The following is a 20,800-nucleotide window of genomic DNA, read 5'->3' on the forward strand; positions in this document are numbered from 1 at the left end:
GGAATTTGGACTTAGTCTCAACAACTTGTATTTTATATAAATATTATGTATTTTGTGTGTATGAATGTTTATTCCTATGTATGTCAGCACCACGTGTGAGCCTGGTGCCTGCAGAGTAACAAGTGGGATCAGATCCCCTGGAACTGGAGTTACAGACAGTTGTACGCCTCCATGTAGGTACTGGGACTTGAACTGGGATCATTTGGAAGAGCAGCCAGTGTTCTTAACCACTGAGCCATCTCTGCACTCCTCAGCAATTTCTCTGGTAGCAGTCTTTCTCTTTCCTTTTTCTTTTTCTTTCTTTCTTTCTTTCTTTCTTTCTTTCTTTTTTTTTCAAGACAGGGTTTCTCTGTATAACCCTGGCTGTCCTGGCACTCACTCTGTAGCCCTGAAATCACAGAGATTCTCCTGCCTCTGCCTCTTGAGTCCTGGGATTAAAGGCGTGCACCACCACGCCTGGCGAGTCGTCCTTTTCTGAAAAGCCAAAGCTTCGGTTGACAGAATGCCTTCTTCTGCTGGCTCTGGGCCTCTATAAATAGTTTCCCTGCTTGTTATTTTCTTCCGATTCTCTTTCCAACAACCTATTCACATCACACCTCCTCTGGGAAAACTAACAACACACATTCCTAATTTTTTTTTTTTTTTTTTTACCCTCAGACAGTCTAGAACATTTTAGAGAAGATAGGGCAGATCTCTTAATTTTTTTAAAATAATTTATTTATTACTTTATGTAAATTGGTGTTTTGTCTGCATGTATATCTGTGTGAGGGTGTCATATCTTGGAGTTTATGTTGTCAGCTGCCATGTGGGTGCTGGGAATTAAACCCAGGACCTCCGAAAGAACAGCTAGTACCCTTAACCACGAAGCCATCTCTCCAGCTCCGGCAACACTCTTTATACCAGCTCTTGTCACAGGTTTACTTTTGTTGTCGTTTTGATACAGGGTCTTACTGCGCAGCCTTGGCTGGCTTGGAACACAATATGTAGATCAGGATGTCTGGAACTCACACAGAGCCATCTGCCTCTGCCACCATTCTTGGACACCATTATTCTGTTACAGGTCTAGGCCCTCTCCCGCTCAGTCCTAGGCTGTCTCCTGCTCAGTCCCTCAGACTGATTTTCTGAGGAAAAAGAACTTGTGGGGGGTACATGCTGGGCACATGTACAGTGAACAGCCAGTAAATGCTTGGTGAAAATGACCTGGGAAAGCCTCCCTGAGAAAGAAATTAAATTGCTTGCCTAATTCCTTCACACACACACACACACACACACACACACACACACCCACCTGTTGAGACAGGTCTTTCTATGTAGGCTGTCTTCGAACTCATGCAGATATGCTGACCTTGAACTCATAGCGATCTGCCTGCCTCTGTTTCCAGAGTGCTGGATTAAAGGTGTGGGCAATCTGGCTTGGCTCTCTTTCTTCATAGGAATTTCTAAACTATTTCTGGCTAATTAGTCTAATCTCCATTTGACTCTTCCACCCAGTTCCCCTCTGATTTTCTTTAACTTTAATAGATTTATTGACTGAGGGTTGTTTCCCTCCCAATCCTCCTTTCTGGCAATTTCCCAGTTCCTTTATATAGCATTGTTTTCTCCTTCCTGTTTTTTTAAAACTACACTTTAAAAAAAAAATTATGGCCTGCATGTGTACCTGTATAGTACATGCACGCAATGCCTGAAGAACCTGGAAGAGTATCAAATGCCCTGGAACTGGAGCTACAAGGCTGATATGTGCCTGCTGAGAAATGAACCGGGTCTTTTGGTGGAGCAGCCAGTGCTCTTAACTGCTAAGCTATCTCTCCAGCTCCTCAAACAAACAAACAAAGTTTGCTGTTAAGACAAGAATCTCAAGTATCCCCAGGATAACTTTAAACTCACTACGTAGCCAAAGATAATCTTGAACCGCTGGTTCTCCTGCCTCTACTTCCTATGTCCTGGGATTGATTACATGTGTAAACTGTATGTGTGGCTGTCAACGGGGGCTGGAGAGATGGCTCGGTGGTTAGGAGTTAGAACTGCTCTTCCGGAGAACCCAGCACCCACATCTGACAGTTTCACAACTGCCTATAATTCCAGGTCCAGGGGATCCGAAGCCCTCTTCTGACCTCCATGAATACATGCATATACCCTGCTACAGACAAATAATTCAAGGTAAATCTGAAAACATAGAGAAGATTCAGTAAATATGTACTTATTACAAATTAGCTAAAACATCAGAGTTCCCCATTCTGGCCCCTAATTCTCCCCTTCTTCCCTGACCATGCACCTGCCCCAAACATAACAAAGAGGGACCTCTCCTTGCTGGCATTGGGCAGCAGGAGGATGTATCTTCAGGCTATGCTTGAAGAATCTGACTTCACAAAGCCTCACTGGAGTCGATGCCCCATAGTGATACAATGTAAATAACAATCCTTTCCTTAAACCTCCAATATTAAATAAGCCACAGATGTCTTCAGGTGAAGAGCAAGAAGGAGGCATGGGAAAGGATAAGATGCGTAGAGGCCCAACAAACACGTGCCAGCCTCCTAGTGCCACCCGACCCGAACCCACAGGTGCACCCAGATCTTTGCGGACTCCCGCGGGTGCCCGGGGAAGCCGAGGAGCACACCGAAAGGGCACGGTGAGCGAGGGCGGAGCCCATCAGAGTCTGGGAAGTGACGCAGGACGTGCGCGCGTACGTGCATGCGTGCGTGCTCGCTCACGGCAGCGGCGGCGGAGCGGAGAGGCCAGAGCCGGAGACCGAGCTGGGATCGGGCCCCGGGCGGGGGCGGTGCGAGAGGCGCCGAGCGGATCCTGGGGGCGGGGACGGAGCCCGGGCGGGCGGGACTGGAGCAGAGCCCGGGAACGGGGCGGGAGGTCCCAGGGCCCCGGGTTGGGGGGTGGAGCCGCACTTCGTCGCCGCGGGGGTGCCGGGACTCCGGCCGCAGTGCCGCCGCCATCACGGACTTCCTGTGGGACAAGCGCACGGGCCTCGCCGCCAGAACGGTGAGCGCGCGGGCCGACGGACCTTGGGGCCGCGGAAAGATGGCTCCCACCAGACGGGCGGCGACGGGATGAGGCGAAAATTAGGAGTGTTGGGCTCTGGAAGCAGCAGAGTAGCGCGATGAGAGGGAGGAGGGAGGTCGACCGGCCGCGGTGGAGCGGCCAGACCTGTAGTAAACTTGGGGGGAGCCGTAGAAGTGATGAGGAAGGGACAGGAGCGGTTCCAGACGTGCCAAAGTTGGACCGAGGGTTTAATGTGAACCGAGAAGTGTTGACTTGAAGTGTACAGGAAGAGTTTGACTCTAGGGAATTGTTCTGGGTTGTCTGCGTAAGAAAGTGGAGAAACAAGAATTAGAAGTTGAGAAAGTTAGACTGGATTTGCTTTTCTAGGAGAGGCCCGAGTGACTTTGTTGGTAGGGTGTCCGAAGTGAGATGGCATTTATGTTAATCAAGTTAATCAAGATAGAGTTACCTGGGGAAGTCTCGTGCTTCCATCTTCTTGGTTTTCTGCCAGCCACTTTAGGCCAATGCACTATAGGTCACCTTCCTTAATTTAAGGAGGTTGGGAGGAAGTGGCCCAGGATGGCAACCAGATGTTAGAGTTAAACCTGCAGACCTCATGTTCGGAGTCCTGTACCAAGACTGCCCCTGAGACTCAGCTTACTCAGCTTGTTCTGTGCATTTCCTGGATTATGACAGTGATTTCGTCCGATCTTTCCCGTTGGCCGTAAAATTACTCATAAACCTTAACCAGTCCAGTTTTATTTAATGGAAGCCCAGCTGTCAGCCAACTAGTACTGATATTAGTTAAAAACTAGTTTTTAGGCTGAGGGTGTAGCTCACCTAGTATGCTTGAAGCCCTGGGTTGATCTCCCGCTCTGTGTAAAGCCAGGCATAATGAGGCTGCTCTGTAATTTCTTAGAGGTTCAAGGCCATCCTGGGGTGCCATATCAAAATTGAGAACAGCCTAGGATATGTTAAGTCACACTTCTCACAAAAAGAAAATCAGCCAAGTGTGGTTGTGCCAGCCATTCATCCTAGTACTCGGGAGGCAGTGACTAGCAAGATTTCTGAGTTCAAGTTCAGCCAGGTCTGTATAGCAAGTTCCAGGCCAGCCAGGGTTACGTAAAAAGACCTTGTCTCAAAAAAAAAAAAAAAAAAAAGGCAGGCTGTGGTAGCACACACTTTTAACCTCAGCATTTAGGAGGAATAGACAGGCGGATCTCTTGAGTTCTAGACCAGCCTAGTACACAGAGTTCCATGATAGCCAGAACTACAGAGAAGCCCTGTCTTGAAAAGCCAAAAAGAAAAGAAAAATCTCAGTTATTTTCTTTTTTTGTTTTGTTGTTCTTTTTGGCTTTTTGAGACAGGGTTTCTCAATGTAGTTTTGGTGCCTGTCCTGGTATCTGTCCTGGATCTTGCTCTGTAGACCAGGCTGGCCTTGAACTCACAGAGAACCGCCTGCCTCTGCCTTCCGAGTGCTGGGATTAAAGGTGTGCGCCACCACCACCCGGCTCTCGTTATTTTCTGCTTACTAAATGGTGGTGGTGGTGGGAATATGCAGATGGACAACTACTTTGTGGTACTGTTTTACACCTTTGTCAGAGATTTGGCCAGATATGTGAGAAACATTTATAGGAACACACTCTGGTCCCTAAAACTTGCTAGTATTTGGTACTACCTATTTGTAAGATCCTGGGAAACTGAATTCCTGCCCTTGTGGTACTCCTAATCTAGTAGTGAGGGGTGGAATAAGATTTGCTGTTAATAACTTAAAAGAACTGTGTAAACTAAAGCTTTGTTTTGTTTGCTTGTGAAGAACTCGGATGGCACAGCTGCATATCTTAGATGCAGCAGAGATGAACTGTGGCAATATTTATCAGTCACACACTTGTCATCTGTCATGAACTGTGGCTCAGACCTGAAGGTCTTCATGGAGCCATGTTTGAGGTAGAGCAATTGAATTTGACTTTCTTGAGTTTTCAGCCGAAATTCATAGGTGGCTGTATAGTCCATAAAGGAAAAGTTGTAAACACAAGTCTGAGAAATCTGTGTGATAGAAAGCATAAGAAGGCAGCTTTGTATCTTTGGAAGTATGCTTCTGAAAACTCCGAATGTTCCCTACCATTCTGCTTTTCCTTCCCTTCCAGATGCCTCATCCCCGAAGGTACCATTCCTCAGAGCGCGGTAGCCGGGGGAGTTACCACGAACATTATCGGAGCCGAAAGCATAAGCGAAGAAGTCGTTCCTGGTCAAGTAGCAGTGACCGGACGAGGCGGCGGCGGCGGAGAGAGGACAGCTATCATGTTCGGTCCCGAAGGTGAGGCCTCAGGAAGAGAAGCTGATTCCAGGTCACTGGTTTATTCATTTAGTCAATGAATGTTTATTAGTTACATGCTGAGGCCAGTGAGCTAAGCAACTGGCTGAAGGTGACATGGGGCTAGGTCTGTACTTCTGTGGCAGAGCATGTATTTAGCATGCATTTGGTCCTGGGTTCACTACCTGACATTACAAAAAAAAAGTGTTGGTGGTATATACCTATACTTCCAGTTTGGGCTTCATACCGAGTTTGAGGCTAGCCTGGTCTACACAGACTCAAAATATATATATTTTGGAAAGGTGCTTTTGTAGAGGAAGTACTTAGGGATGGAAGCTATACCAACCAGGCGTTGTTGGAATCCGTCTGGATGTGTATAATTAAGGGGAGGAAACTTACCTTTTTTCCTTCTTCAATTTTATGTGTATGAGTATATTGCCTACATATCTGTCTTACATTTCATGCATCCCTGGTGCCCTCAGCAGTCAGAAGAGGGTATGGGATCCTGTGGAACTGGAGTTATAGATGGCTGTGAGCTTCCATGTGGGTGATGGAAATTGAACTCAGGTCCTCTGCAAGAGCAGCCTGTGCTCTTAACCATTGAGCTGTCTCTAGTCCTTTTCCTTTTGTTCTGAGACAAGGTGTCGCTGTGTAGCCCTGGCTGGCCTAGAACTTCCTGTGTACATCAGGCTGGCCTTGAAATCACATGAATGTACCTGCTTCCTGCTGGAGCTCTGGGATTAGTGGTGTGTGCCACCACACCTGACTCATGGAGAACTTTTTAAGAAAGGGATACCTAGGGCCGGGCCGTGGTGGCACATGCCTTTAATCCCAGCACTCAGGAGGCAGAGGAGGCAGGCGGGTCTCTGTGAGTTCAAGGCCAGCCTGGGCTACAGAGTGAGTTCCAGAAAAGGCTCCAAAGCTACACAGAGAAACCCTGTCTTGGAAAAAAAAAGGGGGGGGGGGCGGGGTTGGGGGGGATGATACCGAGCTTGCTGAGTGGAACAGATGGGAATCAGTAGTAGAAATGAATGTCTTCAGGTGGCAGGGAAGTGCGTATCATGAGCTAATAACTAAAGAGAGCTCATGAGCTAACATGAAAGTTAGGTCTAATAATTCAGTGGTGTGGAGAGGAGCGGGTTGGATGGGAGCAAGGCCGGATTTCATTTGGAAACATTGTTCCCTTGTGTCATTGGAGAGGAGGAGCCCCCAGAAGAGGTCTGCAGGTGCCTCTGGGCAGGGCTTGGTGACAGCAGGTGTGAGAGGCACCCTCTGCTTCCCTGTGTTACTCCTGTGTTGGTTTTTTTCCCTAAGATAGGACCTTGCTGCGTGGTGTGAGAGGGCATGTGGCCTGGACTGACACTCCCCATGGGTATTGGTTTTCTAACAGCAGCTATGATGATCATTCATCTGACCGGCGGGTATATGATCGTCGGTACTGTGGCAGCTACAGGCACAATGACTATAGCCGGGATCGAGGAGAGGCCTACTACGACACAGACTTCCGGCAGTCCTATGAGTACCATCGGGAGAACAGCAGTTACCGAAGCCAGCACAGCAGCCGGAGGAAACCCAGACGGCGGAGGAGACGGAGCCGCACGTTCAGCCGCTCATCTTCAGTGAGTGCCAGCCCAGGCCTTTCCTCTCCCATTCTTCTTCCGTCCCGCCGGGACCCTGATAAATAAAAAGTCCCCTTGTTCTCAGTCATGCTTTGGAGCATGAACATTGAAGTGGGCACTGAGTGTGCCCACCCTCCTGGAAGATCTCCAACTCTTGAGGGGCCCCAGATCTCCTTTGGGGATAAAAGGGCATGGGACCTTTATGCCCTGAGTGATAGGTTGATATGTTGGGGGCTTGTGTTGGGAGCATCTGCTCTGCCCAGAGGCCTCTATTTTGATGAGGACCTTGGTTTTGAAAGGCCTGTGTCTCCCAAGCCCTGGGCTCCGTGGCCCCTCAGCAAACAAGTTTGGGTTGGAGGGCAAGGGAAGACTGCGTCTGCCTAGAAGGGTGCTTCATTGAGCATGGGGTTGTGGGTAACACTGGCAACATCATCACTTTTCTGCTCTGCCCTTGCCTCTCCCTGTCCTGATTTGGGTTTGGGGACTTGGGATTATGCGCCGCTCTCTCTTCTCACACCGATCCGCCTTACCGCATCTGACGTGTTCCCTTCCACTGTCCCCCATCATCGTCTGTCCCCCCTGGCTGGGCGCCTGTGACCGGTGACCCCTCCACCACCCACCCCGTCTCCCTCCGGCCCCTGATCCGACACCTGGCTTGCTCCGACCCCCCCCACCCCCCGACAGCAGCACAGCAGCCGGAGAGCCAAGAGTGTAGAGGACGACGCTGAGGGCCACCTCATCTACCACGTCGGGGACTGGCTACAAGAGCGATGTACAAGCCAAATCGTAACAATCCTATAGCCTGTAATGGTCCCATAGCCATCCTAACGTCCCCTGCCAACCCGAGTCACAGCCTCTTTTGCCTCTTCTCAGTGGTGTTGCTCATCTGGGTGGTTGAGTTGCTGTTGAGAATTGACCTGTTGTCCACTCCCAGCTCTCATGGCCCCTGGGTTAAAGGTGGTGGGAGTCACACAGGGGTTTTCTTCCCCTGCAGCCATCTATATCTGTTCCCCCTTCCTTCATCTCCTCACCCCAGGTTGCTGTGCCCTGTTCTCTTCCAGTTCATCTCATTCCCCCCTTTTCTCCCTCCCTCTCCCCGACCCTGCTTTCTTTCATTGCAGATGAGATTGTAAGCACCTTAGGAGAAGGGACCTTTGGCCGTGTCGTGCAGTGTGTGGACCATCGCAGGTAACCAACCGCTGGCCAGCTGCTTCCTCCACATCTGATAGGCATGGAAGAGTATGAGGGCATCAGACTTGTTTGCAGCTTAGACAGACAGAATTTCTTAGTACTTAAACGGACCCATTCAGTGTGGGATGTCCTTGAACCCGACAAAAGCCTCCCTGTTGACCTACAGGGGTGGAGCAAGAGTTGCCCTGAAGATCATTAAGAACGTGGAGAAGTACAAGGAAGCAGCACGACTGGAGATCAACGTGCTGGAGAAAATCAACGAGAAAGACCCCGACAACAAGAAGTAAGCAGAGGAGTGTGGGAGGAGGCTAAGAGGCCCTCCCTCCAGAAGGAAGGTTCCAGACTCGGGCTAGGCAGGCAGGAGAGTGTAGACGTTCGGGTCCATTCTTTCTTTCCTTTTTCTTTTTTTTAAAGATAAGCTGGCCTCTAAGCTGCTTGCAGAGCAGACTGGCCTTGAATTCACAGAGATCCTCCTGCCTCTGCCTCCTGAGTGCTCTGATTAATGGCGTGCACCACCACACCCAACCCATTCAACTTTTGATCATATGAGAGTAGTAGACCATTAGGATAGGCCTATGACATTCTTAATCCACTCCCCTTGTTTTTATGACATGTAGATTGCTCTGCAATCTGGGAATGCACCTGGCAGTGGTGAGCATCACTATTGATGATGCAGGCCTGTAATCCATCCACTTGGGAGAAGAGGAAAAGACAGATTGGAAGCACAAAGCCTTCCTGGGCTACAGAGCAAGCTCAAGGTGGCCTGGGCAATTTAGTAAGACCTTTTCTCACAACCGAAAAAGGTGGTGGAGAGGTAACTAGGGATGGAGTGCCAGCCAACTATTTTACAGAGTCCTAAATTCAAACCCCAGTACAACACACAGACATGTACAATTTGTTCAGGAAGCTGAGGCAGGAGAATCAGAAGTTTGAGACTAGGGCTGGAGAGGTTCTCAGCAGTTAAGAGTCCATACTACCATTGGATAGGACCTGAGTTTAGTTTCTAGCACCCGTAGAGAAGCGCACAGTATTTCTGGAAGCTAGGCAGTGGTGGCACATGCATTGAGGCAGAGGCTGGCGGATTTCTGAGTTCATGGCCAGCCTGGTGTACAGAGTGAGTTCCAGGACAGCTAAGGCCATGCAGAGAAACCCTGTCTCAAAAAAAAAAAAAACCAAACAAACCAAAAAAACAGTCTGGCGGTGGTGGCACATGCCTTTAATCCCAGCATTCGGGAGGCAGAGGCAGGTGGATCTCTGAGTTCAAGGCAAACCTAGTCTGTAGAGTGAGTTCCAAGACAGGCACCAAAGCTACACAGAGAAACCCTGTCTCCAAAAAACAAAAATAGCTCTAGGGAAACCCAGCACCTCAGGCCTCCTCAGAAATCTGCAGTCACCTGCACATAACGCACACACACAATTAAAAATAAAATCTTTAAATGAAAATGTGGGGCTGGTAGTGGTAGACCCTTGGTGGGATGTGAAAGGATTTGAGCCTGAGCGTTAACTGAAGAGCGACAGGCTGTAGGACTTGGTTGGGACTGTGGGTATTTATGCGGTTCACACACAATTGAGGGGCTGAACTTGCATAAAACGGTTATGCAGAAGTTTGATTATTTTATTTGTTTTTCAGATTGTGGATATTTTTGGGTTTTTTTTTTGTTGTTTGGTTTTGGTTTTGGTTTTGGTTGGTTGGTGGTTTTATTTTTAGGCAGTATCTCATTGTAGCCCAGGCTAGTTTCTCCTCAGCCTTGTAGCCAAAGGCAGGAATAATCTTGAACTCTTGATCCTCTTGACTTAACCTAGGATTATAGAGGTGTCCCACTGCACCGAATTATATGTGGTGTACCAGGTATTAGACTGTGCATGCTAGGCAAGTATTTCCCCAACTGAGCTGTATCCCCAACCCAGAGAGGACTTAACAAACCGTCAGTGTAAGCTTGGGCAGCCCTGTGGCTGAGAGTAAGTTTCAGGCAGTGGGGCTGGAATGCAGCGGCTTATGAGTGTGAGACCAGGATGAGCCACATAGGAGTTTCCAGATCAGGCTGGGCTACGGTAGGACCCAGACTTAACAAAAAAGGTGGCTTTGGTAATTGAGAATCTACATTGTTTGGGATTTGATGCTGATAGCTTTTCAGCAAATAGTTGGGGGCGGGATTGGTTTTTGTTGGTTTGTTTGAGACAGGGTCATGCTACATAGCCCAGGCTGGCCTCAAATTCATGATGATTCTCCTGCCTCTAAGTTCCTGAGTGCTCTGATGCAGGAGTGCACTGCCACACCCTGCTTAACAAATAGATTTGTTCTCCTTGTTTTGAGGGTTGGGGATTGAACATGAGCAAGTTCTGTATTCCTGAATTACAGCTGCAGTGTAGCCAATAGGTTTTGAACTGCTTAAAATGTCTGGGAGTTTGGCAGGTAGCGCTTTTCGGTTCTTCAAAAAAAGCCATTCTCTAGCTGAACTGAATTTTGTTAATTTTATTATTATTTTTTTTAAGTGACAGGGTATCATGTAGCCCAGGCTATCCTCAAGCTCACTGTGTAGTTGAAGATGAGCTTGAGCTTATGATTCTCCTGCCTCCACCTCCCAACTGCTGAGATTACAGGTTCATGCCATCATAACTGTTACATGTAATGCTGCAGATTGAACCTTGGGCCTTGTGCATGCTAAGTAGGTGCTCTACCAAGTGAGCTACATTACTAGCCTTTATTAGGATATTAACTGGCATGTTTGTATACAACTGTGGAATCAACAACTGCAGTCCCTCCTTGTGGTGGGTGGTGGGTGGTGGGAGCTTGTTAGCCATCCAGCTTCCCCATTTTTTCCCAGCCTCTGTGTCCAGATGTTTGACTGGTTTGACTTCCATGGCCACATGTGCATCTCCTTTGAGCTTCTGGGCCTTAGCACCTTCGATTTCCTCAAAGACAACAACTACCTGCCCTACCCCATCCACCAAGTGCGCCACATGGCCTTCCAGCTCTGCCAGGCCGTCAAGTGTGAGTGGGGTGGGCTGAGGCGGACTCTGGGGCAGCGCTTCCTTCCATCAGACCTCTTCTGTGTACTTGTGTGCTGGGCAAGCCCCTAGCCTGTCAGTGTGCCAGCACACCTGGGACTGTCTTGACGTCTCTTCTAACTTCTTGACTGATGTCGTTACCATCATGATTGCTCTTAGTCCACATGACAGCACTTAGTGTCTTTGCCGCATCCCTTCTTTCTTGGAGAAGTGCTGGACAGCAAGCACAAAAGTCCCCTTGCTAGAGTCTTAGGTCTGTGTAATAAAGTGCTTTTTACACGAAGCAGATGGGAGAACACTGAACCATTCAGCTTAGGTGCCAGCTTCAGAATGTAGAGGATTTGTTTTTCTGCATCTTCACAGTGATGCAGTTTTAATTAATGGAGTTTACAGAATGTCTGATAATTACGTAGATCAAAGTCAAGACCAAACAAAAACTCGCACTTGTAGCACGCTGCTGCTTTTCCATCAGATGAACTGTATGTGCATTTTCTATTACTCAGGGTAGAGCCTAGGCCAGGCAGAGCAGAAAGTAGTCCCAGTGGAGTCTGGGCCTGCCTCCTCACCAGCTTTGTCCTTGGTACTCAATCGGGTCAGCTGATGCCAGTTAGCGCTAGCCACCTGGATCTAGCCTGATCTAGCCTTCTCCCCGCAGTCCTCCATGATAACAAGTTGACACATACGGACCTCAAACCTGAAAATATTCTGTTTGTGAATTCAGACTACGAACTCACCTACAACCTAGAGAAGGTAAGATGGACAGGGCCCACCCTCTGTCCAAAGGGGCAGCACCTGGGCACTTGGCTTTTGGTTAGCTCTTTGTGTTCTCCCTTTTACTAGTTTCTCCCTGTCTGGCTCCAGCTGGGTAAAACCAGCGTACCACAATAAGTAAAGAGGGAACGATTTAAGAAGACTTACATAGAAAGACAGTTAGTCAAGTTTCCTAACGGTGAAAATGTCCACACTCCCTTTTTTAGATGTGTATTTCTGTGTGGTAGGAAAACTCTGCTTGCTTGGCAGCTTGAGGTCTCAGTGCTGAAGGTCCTCTTCACCCTTTGTTACATAGTACAGATTTTCAGAACAGTACGGCAGACACTTGAGTCCAGTCTTCGGACACTTGGAGACTTCCATATTATTCCATAATCATTTCTTAGCCTTTTTCCTTTTCTACTCTTAAAGTCCTGTGCTGGCACATGCCTGTAATCCCAGCACTTGGGAGGCTCTGAGGCAGGAGGATTGCTGCAGGTTCAAAGCCTGACTGGGGTACAAGTGAAATCCTGTTTTAAACAAACAACAACAAAATACCAGGAGCCAGATTTCCTGAGTATATGGGAACAGGACTCAAAGGCTCCCTAGTCTGCGAATCTCGGTTTGGACAGAGATTCATTCCCACGTGCTTTGCTCCTAGAAGCGAGATGAGCGCAGTGTGAAGAGCACAGCTGTGCGGGTGGTGGACTTCGGCAGTGCCACCTTTGACCATGAACACCATAGCACCATTGTCTCCACCCGCCATTACCGAGCCCCAGAGGTCATCCTCGGTAAGGGAGCTCAGGGCCGCCCGGCGTGTGAAGTGATGTGAGGGTGGCGCATCTTACGCATCCTAATACCTCTTGCTCTCACCACGCAGAGCTGGGCTGGTCACAGCCGTGTGATGTGTGGAGCATAGGCTGCATCACCTTTGAGTACTACGTCGGCTTCACCCTCTTCCAGGTAAGTGGTGGGGTTACTAGGCCACCCCACATTCTTCTGATCTGCTGAGGACATACCTGCTACTCAGTCCTCCACATCGCCGTCTGGCAACCAGTCCCCAGCATTCCTTCCTGAGTGCCGGGCTGAGATCTACCTTTGTTTCCCAGACCCATGACAACAGAGAACATCTAGCCATGATGGAAAGGATCCTGGGTCCTATCCCTTCTCGGATGATCCGAAAGACAAGGTGAACCTGAGCAAGAGGGGCTTACCCTCTCCTGTCCGTGGAATTGGTCTGTTGCACACCATTTTCTTTTTCTCATTGATAGTCCCTAGCCCCCACTTTCACATGGTCAAACAAGGGAAAGCAGCTTATAAAAGGGGAACCTTTTTATGCAACAACCTCCCCTTCCCCTCTAGAAAACAGAAATATTTTTATCGGGGTCGCCTGGATTGGGATGAGAACACATCGGCTGGGCGCTACGTTCGTGAAAACTGCAAGCCACTGCGGGTGAGCCTGGCCAGGGGTATATATTGTCCACAATCTAAAGGTTGCTTCCTTCTTAGGGTGGTTTGCCCCTGGAATGCATTTTATAAGCAGAAAGTTAGGACAGGAGGGGAGGGGAAAAAAGATAATCTGATCACCAATGAACAGAGACAAGAGAATGGTCTCACAGGGGCAGGGAGGTTAGCTAGCCTAACTTGAGACAAACAGAGATCAAAGCAATGTCAGAAAAGAATAAACTACCTTTGAAGAGCTTACGTTTTAATGTGGAGCTAAAGAAGATTTATGAAGTTGACAAGGATATACAAGTAGAACTTTCAGACTATAAAGGAGGAATTGTGCTAGTAGGAAGGTAGGTTGAGCTGTAAAATCAGAAACATTGGTCAAAATGTGGTTTTGTTAAGGTAGCATTCAAATTGAATGCAAACTGAGCCAGAAAGGGAAGGTAGGGCTTGAAAGGAGGCAGAAGGCTCGGGATGATGGCACAGGTTTGTAATCCCAGCACTTGGGAGGCTGAGGTCAGAGAATATTGAGTTCAAAGTCAACTGCAGTGCGTAGTTACAGAACAGCCTGGGCTACATGGAGACCCTATCTTAAAAGGAGAATGGAAAGGAAAGAAAAAATAAAAGTTGTGAGGCATCCTGCTTTACCTTATTCCTGCCCTCCACCAGCGGTATCTGACCTCAGAGGCAGAGGAACATCACCAGCTCTTCGATCTGATTGAAAGTATGCTAGAGTATGAGCCTGCTAAGCGGCTGACCTTAGGTGAAGCCCTTCAGCATCCTTTCTTCGCCTGCCTTCGGACTGAGCCACCCAACACCAAGTTGTGGGACTCCAGTCGGGATATCAGTCGGTGACAATCAGGCCTTGGACCCCCTGCTTCTTGTGCAGCAGTGGGTGTCCAGTCCAGGACACTGGTGCTTTTTTATACACGAGAACAGAGCCAGAACTCGCCTCCTCTCCTGCCCCTGGCTCCTTTATACCTGTAAATATGTGAAATAGTGTATATATGACAGAACTTGTACCTATCACTTCAACCCCTGCCTTGTATATACTGCTCTTTACACTCTTCCAACCTCATCTGCCCCTCATGTGGAGTTGGATGGGGGGCAGAATGAGGTAACCAGGTGGTGTCTACCCATGTTTTATAAGGGATTTTGTACAGTCTTTGTGAAATAAAATTACATGCTTCATCTGACCCCATCCCTGGAATTTGAGGTTCAAGGGTACTGGGGTAACGGGGTAAGACAAGTGGTAGCCATTCTGAATTTGGGTACAAGGGTACAAAGGCAGGGCCTCTTTCCCCTGCCAGGTTAGAGCCAGACTGATTTTAAATGCACTTTGTATTCAAAGGTAGTGAAGATTAAAACAAATACAATCAGGTAGAACTTGTGTATCTGGAGTAGCTGGTGTTGGGAAATAGCTTTGACCCTTTAAATAAGTGGACATGTGACGGTAGCAATGAGGCTGTCCCCTCAAATAGAACGCGAAACCCATATAGAAAACTCAGTCTCCCGCCACTGGCCAGTGCAGGGATTTCCCATCAGTGCTGCTTGACGTGAGGCTACCTGGGATAAGTAGTTCTTTCCTGCTAGAAGTCACGTGGGTGGAAGTGCGGCGCTAGGCTGCTGAGACTGGCTGAGTGTTATCACGTGAGGTACTTCCCGCTTTAGGGTTTTTTTTTTTACGCAGGCGCAGTTCGCTACTACTGCGGGAATCTTGGTGACTCTTCCGGTTGGTTCAGCCAATTGGCGCACAGAGAAGCGGGTGGACCGAGCGCACCGGAGGGAGTTTTCGGGGCCTCCGCCGCTGTACTGCCGCGGCAGGGGCGTGGAGGGCAGGGCGGCCGGGCTCAGTTGCAAACATGGCTCAGAGCAGAGATGGCGACAACCCATTCCCCGACCCCGGCGAGCTTGACAATCCCTTTCAGGTGACTTGCGCCCGCCTCTTGGGGCAGTCTTTTTTCCCAGTTCTATGGGGTCGGACTGCTATTCCCATTTGTGACATTTGACCCAGGGAAGGTGTGTCGCTACGTAGAGGTGACGGTAGCTCCAGACCAGTGAGCATTGGGGGGGCTAAGGGGAAGTGGGCTCTGCCGAGTGGGTAAGGAGTGGGTTCTAGCAATGTAGGGTGATGATAGACGTGAAGGCAAATGCTGGGGACAACGGCGTAGCACCGAGGGCTCAGTACTTGGAGCCACGAGCAGTTGCAGGAAGTTCCTAGGAATTCCCTTGGCACCGACTGCCCGCTGAGCCCAAGTCTCTGCTCTCAGGACCCGGCTGTGATCCAGCACCGACCCAACCAGCAGTATGCCACGCTTGATGTCTACAACCCTTTTGAGAACCGAGAGGTGAGCAATTGAAGGAGCACAGAATAGCAGGGGAAGGGGGTGTGCCTTAAGCTCGGTGTGTCCATACTGGGTTGGTTGGTTTATATATGCAGAGAAAAGATGAAGTGCTGTGTTTTTTAACGCACCTAGAGACGCCAGTCAGGGCAACGGTGCCATCTAGTTTTGATGAAAAGTCAGTCTAGGGAGGACCTTCGGTCTGTGGAAAGACTTACCTGAAGTGAATCAAGGTTGGGGCTAGTCAGGGTTGAGAAACCTGCTGAGGTGTTTGATGAGAGGCCAAACTCTGAGGAGGACTTGTAGAAACTGGTTATTAGAAGGAGTTAAAGGGGGAGCTATGGGGATGTAGCTCAGCTGGGAGAGTGCTTGCTATCAAGTGCATTACTCTAGATTGCTCCACAGCACTCCATAAACAGTGTGGTGACACGGATGTGTGATCCTAGCACGTGAGAGGTACAGGCAGGAGTGTTAGAAGGTCATCCTTGGCTAGTACCAAGTTGTCTCGGGGAGGGGAGGGGGAAGGATGGCTCAGTTGGGAAAGGCTCAGCTTGTTTCCTAGACTAACAAGCTGCGTTCAGTCCCCCAAGAACAATGTGATGCAGAACGCAAGCTTCCACAGCTTGTCCTCTGACCTCCACATCATACCACACACGAACTCACACACAATGAGTACATAAATGTAATTTTAAAAGTTGAAAAACTTGAGGTGATACGTGGATAAATGCTTTAAGTGTTGCTGAAGCATCGGATAACAGGCTGTGGCCAGGCCTGCTGCAGGTCCTGAAAGAATTGTCCAACTTAAATTCACACATGGCACAGGGCTGTCAATCCCAGTGCTTAGACTGAGGCAGGAGGATTGCAAGTCCTAGACCAGCCCAAATGCCTGTTGTTTCAAAAAGAAAACAAAACAAACACCGAGGAGGTTCCTAACCTGTAGGAGAAGAGCTGCTGATGTGGGTGATGAGTTCTGGTTGCGGATGATGTCAAGCAGACTAGATGATGGTGTTGTTACAAGGGCTTAGCTGATCTCAAAGGCTTGTTTGTTTCCACCAGCCCCCACCAGCCTATGAGCCTCCTGCTCCAGTCCCAGCCCCGCTGCCTCCACCTTCAGCTCCCTCTGTACAGCCCTCGAGAAAGCTCAGCCCCACAGAGCCCAAGAACTACGGCTCCTACAGCACCCAGGTAAGGGGTGTGCCGGGGTAAGGAAAGGAGCCCGGGCTGGGTGGGCCTCGAATCACACACGCCTCTGCGCATGCTCTGTAGGCTTCTGCTGCAGCAGCCACTGCTGAGCTACTCAAGAAGCAGGAGGAGCTCAACCGGAAGGCAGAGGAGTTGGACCGCCGGGAGCGGGAGCTGCAGCATGTGGCCCTGGGAGGCACAGGTAGCAAGTGTCCTGGTTAGCGGGGAAAGAGCGCTTCATAGTTTGGAAGGAGCTGCGGAAACATCTTTTGTTTGTTTGGTTTTTCCAGTCGGGGTTTCTCTGTGTAACTGTCCTAGCTGTCCTGGAACTCGCTCTGTAGACCAGGCTGGTCTCAAACTCAGAGAGATCCTCCTGCCTCTGCCTCCTGAGTGCTGGGATTAAAGGTGCGCGCCACCACCGCCCTGTTTACAAAAACATCTTGAGAACATGGGTCCATCAATCAGATTGTTAAAACCGAGTTATAATTTAAGTTGGCACTGCTTCTTAGCCATGGGCCCTTAAGCAGTTACATAATGGGGTTTTTAAAGATTTACTTATAATATCTTTAGTTTATGCATATGAGTGTTTTGCCTGCATGTATGTAAATGCATCCATATGTGTGCAGTGTCCATAGAGGCCAGAAGAGAGCAATAGACACGCCCACCCCCACTGGAGCTGGAGTTACATGCTGTTGTAAACCCCCATGTGGGTGCTGGGAACCAAACCCTGCGCCTGTGCCGGAGCAGCCAGTGCTCCTAACCACAGCGCCATCTCTCCAGCCCTTGGGTGATAATCTTAGAAATCCCACCACTGAGCTATGCCCCAACCATTTGGTATTCCACCCCACCCCACCCCAGGGCCTTGTGCTTGCTAGGCAAGCACTCTACCGCTAAGCTAAATCCCCAACCGCATTTGGTAGTTTATATTGAGTGCTTCAGTTTCCTATTTTCTAAAACCTTCTTCTCGTTTTACAAAGCAGGAAACTGAGGGTAGAATAGAATCACCTGTGCAGGGTCCACGGCATGACCCTCAGATATTTCCAGTAACTGTTCGCTTACCAATTCCTTTTCTGTTCTTTGTTCTGTGTTGGAAGAGTCTTCCTGTGTAGACCAGGCTGAGCTGGGACTTTCTGTCCTCCTGCCTCAGCCTCCTCGGTGTGGGGTGATAGGCGTGCTCTCCCGTACCTACTGCTTTCCACTTTGTTTCTTTGGACCCGTGATTGAGAGGCCTTGGGGGGGGGGTCCCTTACTGATCTGCACTCATTTTTGAGGTCTTCCTCCTGTTTTTCCCTTACAGCTCGACAGAACAACTGGCCTCCCCTACCATCTTTTTGCCCAGTTCAGCCTTGCTTTTTCCAGGACATCTCCATGGAGATCCCCCAAGAATTTCAGAAGACAGTATCCACCATGTACTACCTCTGGATGTGTGAGTGTGAGAAGTCTTTGGGAGACATTACAGATCCATCTGTTAAATGCCCCAGAACACGCTCTGACGTTTCTTCAAGAACCTTTGGGTTACTCTTCTCATCGTGTGTGTTCTTAGGCCCTTTCCTTCTGTCACTATCCATACATGGATTCTGAATTCTTGCAAATTTGTTTTCACGGAGATCATGTCTGATCTGTGGGGTTGATTCTCCAGGGCATGGGCCCATCCTCTCATGCTGCCGCCACACTGGGGAGGCATATTTGATAGGCTTCATTGCATTCCAGCAAGTCCCTTCACCCTGTCCCTCTGCCCCTCAGGCAGCACTTTGGCTCTTCTCCTGAACTTCCTCGCCTGCCTGGCCAGGTTCTGTGTGGACGCCAGCAGCGGCTCAGGCTTTGGACTGTCCATGCTCTGGCTCCTCCTTTTCACTCCGTGCTCCTTTGTCTGCTGGTACCGCCCGATGTATAAGGCTTTCCGGTAAGCGAGGGGGCGTGGAGGGTCTGCAGTGGCCCCTGAGGCCGCTCCTCCAACCCTAATCTTCTGACTCTCCCACTCTTTGCTTTTTTTTTTCTCTTTGCAGGAGTGACAGTTCATTCAATTTCTTCGTTTTTTTCTTCATTTTCTTCGTCCAGGATGTGTTCTTTGTCCTCCAGGCCATTGGCATCCCAGGGTGGGGCTTCAGGTGTGTGAGTTGCCATCTGTCCTCCCCCTCCTCCTCCCCCACCTCCTCCCCCCACTCTACTCCCCCCACTCCAGGCAATTCAGTTATAAGGTAGAGTTGTCTTATACCCACAAGCAAAAGGGCATGTGCGCTTTCTCCAGAGAGGCTAATTGAGCAAGAAGTCAAGATACTTGGCTAGAGAACCCAGAGAACTCTAGACAGGCAGCAACTGAAAAAAGGCCATGTCATCACAGTGGAAAGAAGGGAGCATCTCAAGTGAGAAGATTCTCTTCTGAAGGAGGAGCCAGGAGAGTTAGGAGCTCATGCTTCAGAAGTGAGTTAGAAAGTGAAGAGAGCCGGGCAGTGGTGGCGCACGCCTTTAATCCCAGCACTCGGGAGGTAGAGCCAGGCGGATCTCTGTGAGTTTGAGGCCAGCCTGGGCTACCAAGTGAGTCCCAGGAAAGGCGCAAAGCTACACAGAGAAACCCTGTCTCGAAAAACCAAAAAAAAAAAAAAAAAGAAAGAAAGTGAAGAGAGTAGATGTAATGGGACTGCTTGGTTCATAGAATGCCGCCAGATTGACAGAGGAGTGAGCACTGATGGGCATACCCAGTGACCGGTGGGGAAACAGAGCCCCTGCGGAGGGCAACCCCTCCTCACCAGCACTCTTCCCTCCCCCACAGTGGCTGGGTCTCTGCCATCGTGGTGCTGAGAAACAACACAGTGGTGGCTGTGCTCATGCTGCTGGTTGCCCTGCTCTTCACCGGTGTCGCTGTGCTGGGAATTGTGATGCTGAAGCGGGTGAGGGACTGGGTGGAAGTGGGGGTGGGGCTTGATCGCGAGTCCCTAGGGGGTACAGAGTGGAACATCAGGAAGGAACTGGGCCAGGACAGCAGAGGGGCGGGTTCTCAGCTAATGGACTTGCTTGGGTGAGTGAATGTATGTGTTTGGAGGGAGTGCCATCCCAGAAGGGAAGCCAGAGCAGCAGGCTGCTGAGTGGTGGTGGTGTCAGCTTGGGGTGGGGTAGGAGGGATTGCCTACGTTGTAATGTCTCTGCCATCTTCTTGCAGATCCATTCCTTGTACCGCCGAACGGGCGCCAGCTTCCAGAAAGCCCAGCAAGAATTTGCTGCTGGTGTCTTCTCCAACCCAGCGGTTCGAACTGCCGCTGCCAATGCAGCTGCGGGGGCTGCTGAAAATGCCTTCAGGGCCCCATGACCGCCACTGGGATGCCCTGACCCTGCCACCTGTGGGAATCCCTGAAGTCTCTGGGATTCAGGGAGGCATTGCTACTTAATGACTTCTGTGGGGCTCTTAATTCCACAGCCATGAGGCCAAGCCTGACTCGGAGGTGTGGGAACCCACTGTGACTCGGTCATTACTTGCCTTTGTCCCCCATCTGACAACACCGCCACACCTCTCACATACCCCAAGCCCAGTTTCCCTGCTGTGCCAAGGATGTCTCTTCCGTTATTTAAATTAAAAAAGAAAAAAAAAGTGTAACTGAAACTTACCCATTTCCTGGATCTTTACTGGAGATTAGGACTTTTGAAAGTGTCGAGAGGGGGACTGGAGTGGAAAGACGGCAGTATCTACAGGAGAGGATGCACTAAACAAACTGGGTGGGATGACAGGAGGCCTGCGACACGGGGAGCCTCAGCCCAGTCAGTTTGCCACCCCTTCCCATTGATGATGGGCAGTCAGCCACCTCTGCGGAGAACTCTGCATCCTGGGAACCTGACGTGTTGGGTAGGGCGAAAAACGGGCACAGAAATGATCCTTGACCAGCCAGGCTTCGGGAAGAGGCTAGGGTTGCAGGAGGGCCTCTCCCTATCTCCTCCCCTCGCCAGGGTTGCTTTCGGACTACAGC

At 49.7% G+C, this 20,800-nt stretch overlaps 1 protein-coding gene across 2 annotated transcripts; it reads left to right on the top strand.

Moving 5' to 3' along the window:
* The first annotated feature begins 4,206 nt into the window (after positions 1-4,206).
* LOC131913185 (dual specificity protein kinase CLK2-like) lies at positions 4,207-20,443 on the top strand. Of its 2 annotated transcripts, XM_059265654.1 has the most exons (20): positions 4,207-4,938; positions 5,139-5,308; positions 6,696-6,924; positions 7,609-7,696; positions 8,046-8,112; positions 8,282-8,398; positions 10,941-11,107; positions 11,780-11,874; positions 12,533-12,662; positions 12,752-12,834; positions 12,981-13,060; positions 13,234-13,324; positions 15,591-15,668; positions 16,719-16,847; positions 16,929-17,046; positions 18,142-18,270; positions 18,588-18,747; positions 18,851-18,952; positions 19,615-19,732; positions 20,002-20,443. In XM_059265654.1, the coding sequence occupies exons 1-20, from the start codon at positions 4,930-4,932 to the stop codon at positions 20,146-20,148; spliced, it is 2,307 nt and encodes a 768-aa protein (XP_059121637.1). In that variant the 5' UTR covers positions 4,207-4,929; the 3' UTR covers positions 20,149-20,443. The 2 variants fall into 2 exon arrangements, with proteins under 2 accessions (XP_059121637.1, XP_059121636.1); XM_059265653.1 differs by lacking the exons at positions 4,207-4,938; positions 5,139-5,308; positions 6,696-6,924; ... (7 more) ...; positions 19,615-19,732; positions 20,002-20,443 and adding an exon at positions 13,990-14,516 and having other exon boundaries at positions 7,705-8,112.
* Positions 20,444-20,800: the final 357 nt, after the last annotated feature.

This window comes from Peromyscus eremicus, chromosome 6 (assembly GCF_949786415.1).
Source record: "Peromyscus eremicus chromosome 6, PerEre_H2_v1, whole genome shotgun sequence".
Taxonomy (NCBI): domain Eukaryota; kingdom Metazoa; phylum Chordata; class Mammalia; order Rodentia; family Cricetidae; genus Peromyscus; species Peromyscus eremicus.

Excerpts from the sequence above, each read along its gene's own strand:
- LOC131913185 (XM_059265654.1), top strand. Across the intron at positions 11,108-11,779 it reads GCTCTGCCAGGCCGTCAAGT|TCCTCCATGATAACAAGTTG; the intron begins GTGAGTGGGGTG and ends TTCTCCCCGCAG. Across the intron at positions 16,848-16,928 it reads ACGGCTCCTACAGCACCCAG|GCTTCTGCTGCAGCAGCCAC; the intron begins GTAAGGGGTGTG and ends CATGCTCTGTAG.